The sequence below is a fragment of the Rana temporaria genome, chromosome 2, assembly GCF_905171775.1.
Source record: "Rana temporaria chromosome 2, aRanTem1.1, whole genome shotgun sequence".
Classification (NCBI taxonomy): Eukaryota; Metazoa; Chordata; class Amphibia; order Anura; family Ranidae; genus Rana; species Rana temporaria.
This window is the reverse complement of record NC_053490.1, coordinates 448911853-448924339: the sequence shown is the minus strand read 5'-3', so window position 1 is coordinate 448924339 and position 12487 is coordinate 448911853. Positions and strand designations below refer to the sequence as shown.

Below are 12487 nucleotides of genomic sequence, written 5' to 3'. Positions count from 1 at the left end.
TAATTGGACTTAATTTGCACTGATTTTTTATGGACTATTTCTTTGTCACTTCATTTATTTATATGGTTGGATTTGTCACATTGAATACCATATTGTCAATTCTTTTATCAAATTTTTGATCATTCTTTTGGTCATTTATTTTACATTTATTTTTTTTGCATTCAACTTTTTAAGATATATTTCACATATATATTTTTCACAGGTTTAAATATTAGCGCCGTATTATCTTGTTTTTCATTTCTAAGGAATACATAGCCCATGGTAAACAAAATAATAGTGAAGCCCCTCAAAAACCATAAAAAGCAAAAAACATAAAGCATAAATAAGTAATAAAAAGAAGTTGAAATTCCAATGTGATGTCCAATATAGTGACAAATATCAAACAATAACACCAGTGTTGATGCAGCAATTCTTCATAGAAGTGCCTCAGTGATCTCCCAGTGAATTTCAAACTCACCAAGTGGTCCAACCTTGATAATGTCCCATTTGACGAAACTCGTCAGGGAATAGATTTTCATGCTGACGTCACACCGCTGCTCGATTTAGGGTCGACAGTGGCTTAAGGATGTAAGTTCATTGATTCACTGTCCTTTATCTGCTGTATGCACATTTTTAATAATAAATGCTGCACTAATGGAACTCTCTCTGGGTCTTGGTGAGCTTCATTAATCTGCAGTTGGAAGCTTTCAAAGAGGTTCTTTGTAGTCCCTATGCTGTTATGGTTCCTTGCTGGATCAACATGCTGTTTTAGGCATTTTTTCTGCTGTGGTGGCAGCTACCCGCTTTGGTGAGTTTGAAATTCACTTGGCGGTAGGAGATCGCTGAATCTTTTCTATGAAGAATTGCTGCATTAAATTGGTGTTATTGTTTGATATTTGTCACTATATTGGACATCACATTGGAATTTCAACTTCAATATTTTGACTTTATTGCATTACTTATTTATGCTTTATGTTTTTTTGCATTTTATGCTTTTTGAAGTGCTTCACTATTATTTTGTATATCTGCACTGAAGCACAGTTATGCTGATTTTTAGTGTAAGCAGCCTTACCTGAAATTATTTTACACAGCATGGATATTACTTTCTGTATATATCCCATGGTACCTTGCTGCCTGCAAGCAGTGATTCCTGCACTGACTCTGCCTCCTGAAACTCCTCCTCTCAGCATCTCTGCAGTTAAGAAGGCAGACTCTGTGCAATGTGTGACACAGTAGTGAATACTCATAGGGAATAGGAGTCATGGAATTCAAGGAAGTGTGTAGGGATCTTCACAAAGTAAGTTTACAAACTTCAGGATCATTCATATTGAAGTGGAACTGCACTGTATCTGAGCACCACAAACCAAAAGCGCTATTTTAACTTATTTTTAATCCTCAAAGCAAACTCCCCCATCCATCTGTGCCTCCATGCTTTATTTGGCTGAGAAATCACTTATGCCGCATACACACGATAGGAAATTCCGACAACAAAACCATGGATTTTTTTCTGACGGAATGTTGGCTCAAACTTGTGTTGCATACGGAAATTCTGACCGTCAAGAACGCGGTCACGTACAACACGTACAACACTACGACAAGCTGAGAAAAATGAAGTACAATGATTCTGAGCATGCGTAGGATTTTGGTGTGTCAGAATTGCATACAGACGATCGGAATTTGCGACAAGAACTTTTCCCATCTGAGAATTTGAGAACCAGACCTCAAATTTTTCCTGTCGGAAATTCTGACAGAAAATATCTGATGGGGCCTACACACGGTTGGAATATCCGACCAAAAGCTCAAATCCAAAGTGTGTACACAGCATTAGAAAAACACCCCCTAACATTTCTGGCTGTGGCCATCTTGAGTAAGGACAGATGATTCATACAGCATTTCCTGTAATCCATCTGCCCTTAGCGCAAACATGTAAGCAGGAGGATGCGCTTAGCTGAGAAAACTTCTCCTCCCCTCCTGAAGACTCCTGGGATGTATGACATAATTTGCCTAGGCATAGAAACTAGGAGGTGACTAAAGAAATACAACAAAAACTGTTTAGAACAAGTAAATATTATATACTTGCTTATCTATTTACTAGTGCTAGCAGAATAAGGATTCAAAATAGTCAATGCTGACTGAGAGAGTGAAGTTCCACTTTAACAAGAGTAGGCTTGAAATACAATGTAGAAATGGATATATGATTCTAGATTTTGACCGCAGATACATTTTAACATGTCAGTGTAAAGATTAATGATGTCTTGCAAGGCATCTTCTTGGACTACAGTTTTCGTTAGTTGCTATGAGTTATAGTTTTTTGCACATTATTCTTTGGCTTTTTTATTAAAGTGTATCTATCATAAGTTTAACAAGCCTGATCCCCAAACTTACCATAGAAGTGATGATAAGTCACAGAAAAAACAACATTTGCTGCAATGGTCCCACTGATCTTTTGAAGCATTCAGTATGCTAATCTTTATACACCAAGGCACATCCCTAAAAGCAATGCAGTGCATTAGCAAGCTATTCAGAGATGCTCTATGTTGTGTTGTTGGGGTCTAGCTTAGCACTGTAACTTCTGAAAGTAGGAGAGACTGAAGGCAGTTGTCTGGGTTTTCAATTGCTCCTGGCAGTGCCTTGACTTTGTTTATAAAGTTTATTCACAGGAAGCAACTATAAGCATTGTAAGTGTCAGAAGCACTCATCTCAAAGGTGGGTTTTCCAGATTGTTGCAAAAAGGATGCGCAGGCGGGCAGAACCTTTCCTTTTCATGTGTCACTTAAAGGGGTTGTAAAGGTAAAAAAAAAAAAAAAATCCCTAAATAGCTTCCTTTACCTTAGTGCAGTCCTCCTTCACTTACCTCATCCTTCGATTTTGTTTTATATGTCCTTATTTCTTCTGAGAAATCCTCACTTCCTGTTCTTCTGTCTGTAACTCCACACAGTAATGCAAGGCTTTCTCACTGGTGTGGAGAAAGCCTCTTGAGGGGGGAGCGGGCAATCAGGAGAGTCAGGACACCCACTAACACACAGCTCCTTTCCCTATCTGCAAAGTAGAGAGTGTCCTGACTGCGAGGGACCCACCATCCTACTTCCAAAGAGGCCACTAATGGCCTTTGTGTCTATTCCTTTCCTCTCTCTTTTCCCCCTTTTCCCTCCATCTTTTTTAATATAAATGTTAAATAAATAGTAATAGTGATTATTAATATGTGCCTCGTGTTTGACTAATGGTCACTCATCTTTATATGTGTCGGCCCTCAAGGCCTATTTCCCCAAATGGAATAACAACGTGCATATAAAAAAAAAAAGGAAAAGGACGAAGGGAGGGGCGAAACCCCTTACCTACTTCCATGTAATTTATTTATCCCACCCTCCTCTACCAAACCCTCATAAGAGGCCACTCTTGGCCATGGTGTTAAAAATATAAAATAAGCGTTATAATGAAAAAATCTTCCACTGTGTGTACTTTTTATTGGTCCTACTGACCTACTTCCCTTCCCACTTTAAGTGACATCCCCCTACCCCCCCCCCCCCTCAAAATTAACTATTGTGAAAAGAGAGAGGGAAGAAAAAAATATTATCCTCTTAGTGACAGTGTTAACCTCTATCTCCTATTTCCCCACTCCTACCCCTCCCTACCCTCCCCATTTCAACGTAACTGAACTCCCCTTCTCTCCTAATTCGGGGCAGACGTCCTACTCCACACTATCAAGGCTGTATAAAGGAGATTCCAAGGAGATCAGTAAGGAAGAGTGAGTGAAGAGAAAAAAATAATAAAAATAATTTCCTTCCCTTTTCTTTTCTTTTTTTTTTTTCATACACATATGCATATATGCATATACTTACATATTTTATAGCGCAAAAAACATAAATAAATCAATTCTGGTCAATGGGCATAGTTCTAGCTCTTTATTCTTCCATAGCTATAACCCTATTCGACTACCCTAGGGGCCTCATGTATCTGTTACGTCCCCTGCTTTCCCACTTCATTTCTCCTATCTTTAGCCCATTTCAGGTGCATACTGTATCGAGCCTGCCCATGTCATCTAAAAATTCCCCTTTTTTGTTCTTCACTACTTAAATCCACCTTTCAGCTTCCATTATCCGATTGACCTCCTTTTTCCAGTCTGCTAAAGTTGGGCAGGCGATCTGTTTCCAAAATCTGGGGATTAATAATTTCGCTGCATTTAATAAGTGTGGTATAATACTCTTCCTAAAACCTTTAATGGAGCCAGGCGTTCCATGGAATAGAAAGCATAGAGGCGTAAACTCCATAGGAGTAGGGGTCAACCTCTCGACCCACGGTGCAATTGCTTCCCAGAATATTTTAATCCTGGGGCATTCCCACCATAAGTGGAGAAATGTACCCCGTTGCTCGCACCCTCTCCAACACCGGGCATCTACCGCTGGGTACATCTGATTTAACCTTACTGGTGTCCTATACCACCGTGTCATAAATTTATAGGCCATTTCCTGAACATAGGAGCTTATAGAGGTAGAATAAATTGATTTAATCATTTTTTTTATTTGTTCCTCTGACAGTGCCTTGTTTAATTCTCTTTCCCAATCCCTGATGAAGTATGGTACTTTACTCTTTTGGGAGCCTAATATCAATCTATACATCTGAGACAGCAAATGCCTAGCTTCCCTCAAGTGCACACACTGACCCTCAAACACCGTAATTGAGTTTAGTGATCTCAGTGGGGGTTGCATCTTATTAAAAAATCCTGTCATTTGATAATATCTCCATCCTGCTGTGGGTATGTTCCCTAGAGCTGTGACCAAGTCCAGGTAGGTTGCTAGGGTTCCCTGCAGGGCGAATTTACCACATGTGGTATCTCCCCCCCGGCCCCACGCCCCCAGGAATCCCCCCCGCTCCGCCGGTGGAAACCATGGGAATCCCTCCATTGGCGCCAGGGGGGACACCTGGGGTGTATAGTCTCTCTTTTTGTTCAACCCATTCCATATTAACAAAGAATTCCAGGTCAGGGGAGATGTCCATTTCGAGAGTCCTCTTGACATACTCGGGATCCAAGGAGCCCCTGCCAAGTTCCTCCCCGCTATTGTCTTTTCTAGTGGGACCCACATTTTATTAGAGGAGTCATGACACCAGTTCAAAATTCGGACCAACGACATTGCCTTATAGTATACTGATATGTCTGGCAACCCCATTCCTCCCTCTACCTTGCTTCTGCGCAGGATGTCATAAGCCAGCCTTGGTCGTTTGTTATTCCACACAAATGCTACAAATTCCTTCCGTATCTGTTTAAAAAAGGTTTCTGGTACTTTAATCGGGACTGTATGTAGTATGTAGATAATTCTAGGTAGTAATACACGGTAGTGTTCGTGAGCAGGTGATTCCAATCAAGGTGAATGGTCACAAAAAACAGTTGAAAAAAACAACTTTTCACGAACTGTGTTTTTTGTGACCATTCACCTTGATTGGAATCACCTGCTCACGAACACTACCGTGTATTATATAATCATTTTTGATTTTTTGATTTTTTCTGCATTTGATCATCCTACGTGGACTAATGAACTATTTCTTTATGAATTTATCACTTTTGGATTAACTGATGTTTATAATTCACAACTTTTGAGTTGCCCACCTGTGCACAGCCGACCCTGATCCAGCTTACGCTGGAAGGCGGCCATCTGTCACCATACATTAATTGCATTAGTGTTTATTTTTTCTCACTTTTTGTATTGGTTTTCACTCAAGGCACATTTTGGTTTGATTATTTCTGTGACTGATTGTCACATATACTGGGCACCTTGTGATGGTATTTAGTGCCTATATTGGGTACTTGTGGAACTGACTGTCACATATACCTCACATTTATAATTTTGTCACGTTTATTACACACAGCATACTCCATGTCTGAGAGTTAAACTGCATTATTTATTTACACCAGGAATCTTTTGGGCACTTGTGCTGCTTTGATCCCAGCCTTTGGTTCACACACTAGCTCATCTTATCATTTATTGATATATTAAGCCCCAGTAGAGACAGCGCCACAACCCCCACATTTTTCTTTTACTCTTTTGTGTCCTCTAGGGGATCACTCTTCGGGGGGGCAGCAGTCTCTATACACTCAATAGTTACCCAACACACTACACCCTCCTCTAACATTCCCAGACTGTTCCTAAGCGCGGCACTCTCCTTTATTTTTATTTTCATTTCTTCAAGTCCCCCACTATCCTGGCCAATAGGTATACGTAGTTAAGGTTATATAAAAAAAATTGATCCGCGGTGATGTGTACCCCCAGATAGAACAAGGAGTCCTTCTTCCATACGAAGGGGTACAACCTCCTCAGTATCCCCACCATCTCTTGAGGTACATGACTGGGTAAAAGTATTGATTTTTCAAAGTTGATTTTGAAATTGGATAGATACCCATATCTGTCCACTTCCTGCATTAAAGCTGTTAAAGATGTCTGTGGTGTTGAAAGGTGGTAGAATAATAAGTCATCCGCATACGCTAGTACTTTATGTTCCACATCTCCAATACATGTCCCTGCTATATCCCCCTTACTTCTAATCTTACAAAGAAATGGTTCCAATATTAAAGCAAATATTAGTGGTGAAAGTGGGCAGCCCTGTCTCGTTCCATTTTGTATATTAATATAGTCCGATATTGTGCCATGTACTTTAACCCTTGCTCTTGGGCCGCGTATAGAGCCATTACCCATCCCATCATACGGTCTCCTAGGCCCACACACCTCAAGACTTCATTCATAAAACCCCAATTCAACCTATTGAAGGCTTTTTCAGCATCCATTGATAGTACAATCTTTTGGGTTTTCTCAGGTCCATATTGCATCCAATGAAGAAGGTGGAGTGCCCGGATAGTGTTATCCCTTGCCTCACGTTCTTTCATGAAACCTATCTGGTCTGGGTGAACTAAAGCCCCAATATGCTCTTGTAGTCGTAGGGCCAAGATTTTGGCCAGCAGTTTAGTGTCTGAGTTGAGCAGAGAAATAGGCCTATAATTAGCACAGTTCTGCAGATCTTTTCCTTCTTTTAGAAGTACAGTAAGGTATGCCAACAGGGCTTCTGGCGGTAGTGGATTAGTTATATTGATTGTAATTACACATCGGTTTTATCAACTCCAAAGAGAATTTTTTATAGTAAGTATTTGTCAATCCATCTGGGCCAGGGCTTTTCCCTGTCGGCAAGGCTGTTATTGCTCTGCTCAACTCTTCCACTGTAATTGGAAGTTCCATTTCTGCTATAATTGCTTCCGATAGGGTAGGCATTGATGACTCACTTATATACTCTCGTATCTCTTCCCTTCTGTAGTCCTCCATGTCCTCTATTTGTGAGGTCTAACAGAGGGGCTCAAGATGAGGGACCAAGAAGAGGGACTTTTTTTCATTTTCGGCACACAGGTCGATAAAGCCAGTGCCGCAGATCCTGATACTCAAGGCCAGCTGCTCACAATGTTTCCTTTGTGGAGTGATTCTAGATAGCTATGCTTCCTCAGTTCCTGAGGGCTGAGGCAGGTGAGGATGTAGCTGGCAGATAATGAGAGGTGACTGAGGGCGCAGCTCCGGGACCTCATCTGGTGCAAAGGCTGTCTTGAGCCCTTCCATCTACTCTGGGTGGAAGGTACAGTCCTCAGTAAACAAGAGAGCCAGTTCAGAAAGCATAACAGAATCAAACAGTAAGACAGCCATAGAAATGCCATATGTAGGAGCCCCAGGACAAGAACACTCTGAACAGGTCTCCCAAACATTTATTACCTCCCCAGCTACCTTCTGGGCACCTCCCAGGGATTGGCTGGGTTCTGATAAATATTCATAAATCAGTATGTGGTGGCAGCAATCTGTTTGGACTATCTTTTGACAGCTTTATATTTTATGGACTATTTGACATGTGCACTGTCGAAAAATTAGTTTTTTCGTTTCATTTGTTTTTTTGTAAATTAGAAAATTTGTTAATTTGAAAATTTGTAGTTCGTAAATTCGTAAATCTGAAAATTCAAAAATTCAGAAATTCCAAAATTCGTAAATTCAAAAATTCATAATGCGTAAATTCAAATATTCAAAAATTCCTAATTCAGAAATTCGCAATCCTGAAAATTTAAAAATCCGAAAATAAGAAAGGAAATCCCGAAAATTTGAAAGAACAAAAATCCCAAAATTCTAAATAATAACTAACTAATAATAGCTAACTATTAAATTGTAGGTATTGGAATTGCCTTTCAAATTTGACTGTTAGTGAACGTAACGAATACGAATTTATCTGAAGTTACAAATTATCCGAAATAAAGAATGCTGCATCTAAACAAATGGAACAGAACAAAATAATAATAAATAATAATAATACCCATTTTTTTTTATTATTATTATTATTATTATTATTATTGTTATTTATTATTATCAATTTGTTACTTGCCCATTCCTTATTACTGATAATTCTTAACTTCGGAAAAACTTTTATTCGTTACGTTCACTAACAGGCAAATTTGAAAGGAAATTCCAATACCTATAATTTAATAGTTAAGTTATTGTTAGTTATTTCAGATTTTCGAGTTTTTGAATTGTCGGAATTTAGGGCCAGATTCACAGAAGAAGTACGCCGGAGTATCTGCTGATACTTTCAAATTTGCTGTGTCGTATCTTTAGTTTGAATTCTCAAACCAAGATACGACGGCTTCTGGCTTGTGAATCAAGCACTTGCCCGTAAAACTTGCGGCGGTGTAACGTAAATGCAATACGTTACGCCGCCGGAATTCTACCTGAATCTGGCCCTTAGTTCTAATTTTCGGATTTTCGTTCTTTTGAATTTATTCCTATTTTTGTATTTCTGAATTTTAGTGTTTTGGAATTTTCAGATTTCTGAATTTCCGTAATTTTGTCTAAATAAAAAACGAATTTGGAACTAAACAAATTGCACATGTCTATTTGGTTACAATAGAACTCCAAGGGCTAGATTCAGCATTAATTTACGCTGGCGTATCTATAGATACGCCGTGTAAATTCAAAGCTGTGCTGGCGTATCTTTTTTCTGTATTCAGAAAGCAAGATACGTCGACATTAGCCTAAGTATCTTAGGGTGCATATTTACGCTGACCGCTAGGTGGCGCTTCTGCCGTTTTCGGCATAGAATATGCAAATGACCTAGATACCCCGATTCACAAATTTACGCACGTCCGGCGCTATTTTTTTACGTCGTTTACGTTAGGCTTTTTCGGCGTAAGGTTGCTCCTGCTATTATGAGGCGTATGCAATGTTAAGTATGGACGTCGTTCCCGCGTCGAATTTTGAAATTTTTATGTCGTTTGCGTAAGTCGTTCGCGGATAGGGCTGGACGTAATTTACGTTCACGTCGAAACCAATGACGTCCTTGCGGCGTACTTTGGAGCAATGCACACTGGGAAATTCCACGGACGGCGCATGCGCCGTTCAGGAAAAATTTCAATCACGTCGGGTCACCACCCATTTACATAAAACACGCCCCCCTCATACTCATTTGAATTAGGCGCGCTCATGCCGCCCCATTTACGCTACGCCACTGCAACTTACAGAGCAAGTGCTTTGTGAATACTGCACTTGCCCGTGTAAGTTGCGGCGGCGTAGCGTAAATAACATACACTACGCCCGCACAAACTTACGGCGGGCTACTTGAATCTAGCCCAAGTGTTTTGCACCTTTTACTTGTGTTTGTCAGGAACAATCAAGCACTGGCATTGGTAGGAAACAGATAACCACTCCACTTAGTACAGTGAAGCCAAAAACTAAATTAAGCCAAGTCTAGACTCCGTATTTCTTTCATAACATGTTTTCTTTAAGACACGCATATACCTTGACCACTCCCACTGATCACTGATGTGTTTTTTTTAATTGATCATTGCAGAGGAAGTTGTTGAAGGAAAAAATGCAATACTTATTGGAATGAGTCAATGGAATTCAAATGACTTGGTGGAACAAATTGAAACCATTGGAAAGCTAGAAGAGAATCCAGGTAAGAATTATTACTAAATACAACACTTAAAGCCCGCATTACATCTGCTTATATGTTCATTTTATACGATTTGAAGAGATTTTGGGGCTGCATAGTGGCGGTGGAACTAGCACACTGTGGATGCACTTGAAGTTTAATTTTTGCATACAAACCTTTCTGATGATTGTCTGGAGGTGGATATCACTGTGATCCATTGTGGATATTCCATCTGTGTACTATTTGGGATCAACTTCTGGACACTTCAGTATATGAACTTTGTTGCACTTCCTTATCTATATGTGGACATCACTAGATGATATATGAACATCTTATTTATATGTGGATATCACTATATGATATATGAATTGTTTTGAATATTACTGCATGATATAAGAATTTTTGTGCATTGTGACACTTTAATATCATTTTATACTAATTGGTTGAGCCAATGTCAAAGAAACAGTTGAATAGGGGAGAAACAGACAATTTTGAATCCAGTTTAATATGGTTGTACAGTATAACTGAGTATCGTCAGCATAGAAATAATGGTTTCAAGGTGAGAGAGTAAAGCTGGCCATATAAATTTGGCTGGTTCAGCAGAGCCTGGCTACACGATCAATGCATGGCTGTCCCTCTTCAACAGAAGTTTAGCATTAAATTGACTTCTGTTGAATGTACAAATTGGAAAACGTTTGTTGATCAGCGGTCGCAGTGAATGGCTGCAGCACAACGATCAGTGTATTCGGACAGCGGCAGGGTGCCGCTGTCACTATATTATGTCCTGGTGGGGGGGGGGGGTTCCATCCAACTTGTTTGTGTTAATGGAAGAATTTGCTAGTCTCCGCCGGCAGTGGAGAAAGTAGACTGCACCTGGCTACAAGCAGGCAGATTAGGAAAGTCACAACAAATTCAGAACATCTAAACCATGGGTAGGCAACCTTTGAGAGGCAGAGATCTACCTGGATAACATGAAAGGGTTCAAAGATCCCTGGGGTGTGGCAACCTTTAAAAAAATTAAAATAAACGATCAAGCCCCCCAAAAAATGATGGCCTGAAGAACAGTGTGTCACAGTAGTGTCCTTTGCCTCGCTTCACATCACCCCTCACAGTAGTGTCCACTGTCCCCCTTCAAATCACTCTCCACAGTAGTGTCCTCTGCCCCTTCACATGATTCCCCCAAAACTATGTTCTCTGCCCCCCTCCCAAATTATTTTCCTCTGCCCTCCTTCACACCACCCCCACAGTAGTGTCCTCTGACCCCCATAGTAGTGTCCTCTGCCCCCTTCCACATCATCTCTCACAGTAGTGTCCTCTGCCCTTCTCCCCCCCAGTGATGTCCACTGTCCCCTTTAACCTTACCCCCCACAGTAGTGTCCTCTTTCCCACACACAGTACTGACCTCTGCCCCCCTTTCACATCACCCCCACTGTAGTTTCCTCTGTCCCCCCCCCCACATTAGTGACCTCTGCCCCCTTTCACATTACCCCCAGAGTAGTATCCTCTGCCCTTCTGCCCCCTCCCACGGTTGTGCCCTCTGCCCACTCCTCACCCACAGTAGGGTTATGTGCCCCCCAAAGCAGTGTCCTCTGCCCCCACACAGTAATAACCTCTGCTTCCTAACAGCATTGTCCTCTGACCTTATGCCCCCCACAAGTGGTGTCCTATGTCCCCTTTCACATCACCCCCCACAGTAGTGTCCTCTTTCCCCCACACAGTAGTGACCTCTGTGCCCTTTCACATCAACCCCCACAGTAGTGTCCTCTGCCCCTCTGCCCACTCCAATGGAAGTGCCCACTGCCCACCCCCACAGTAGGGTCCTGTGCTCCCCAAAGCAGTGTCCTCCTCTCCCCAATAGCTGTGTCCACTGCCCCCTTCCCATCATCTTCCACAGTAGTGTCCTCTGCCCCCACAGTAGTGTCATGTGCTCCCCACAGTAGTGTCCTCTGCCCCCCAAAGAAGTATCCTGTGCCCCCCACAGTAGTGTTCTGTGGTCCTTACACAGTGATGACCTCTGCCCCACATAGCAGTGTCCTCTGTCCCCCTTCTTATCACCCCCCATAGTAGCATGCTCTGCTCAGTCCCCCCCACAGTAGGATCAGGTGCTCCCCAAAGCAGTGTCCTCAGCTCCCCAATAGCACTGCCCCCTATCCCATCACCCCCCTTCCACAGTAGTGTCCTCTGCCCCCACAGTAGTGTCATGTGCTCCCCACAGTAGTGTCCTATGCCCCCCAAAGCAGTATTCTGTGCCCCCCACAGTAGTGTCCTGTGGCCCTTACACAGTGATGACCTCTGCCCCACATAGCAGTGTCCTCTGTCCCCCTTCGTATCACCCCCCCACAGTAGCATGCTTTGCTCCCCCCCCCCCACAATAGTGTCCTGTGCCCCCCAAAGCTGCATCCACAGTGTCCTGTGTCCCCACAGTTGTTTTTTCTCCCCCCCCCCATAGTAGTGTTCTCGTCCCACTAAACATCAAACCACCCCCCCCAAGTGAGCGGGAGGCAGCATATTTCTTGACAGAGGGTGGGAACAGGAGCTGCCGGAATCAACTTTTCATATTAACAAGCTG

General features: G+C 41.8%; 1 protein-coding gene across 1 annotated transcript in view; it reads left to right on the top strand.

The window, feature by feature from the left end:
* PITPNM3 (PITPNM family member 3) overlaps nucleotides 1-12487 on the top strand; it is a 762997-nt gene that overhangs the window by 374786 nt on the left and 375724 nt on the right. Inside the window, exon 3 of the mRNA XM_040338476.1 lies at nucleotides 9835-9942. Coding sequence (XP_040194410.1) covers nucleotides 9835-9942 — 108 coding nt within the window. The remainder of the gene's footprint in view (nucleotides 1-9834; nucleotides 9943-12487) is intronic.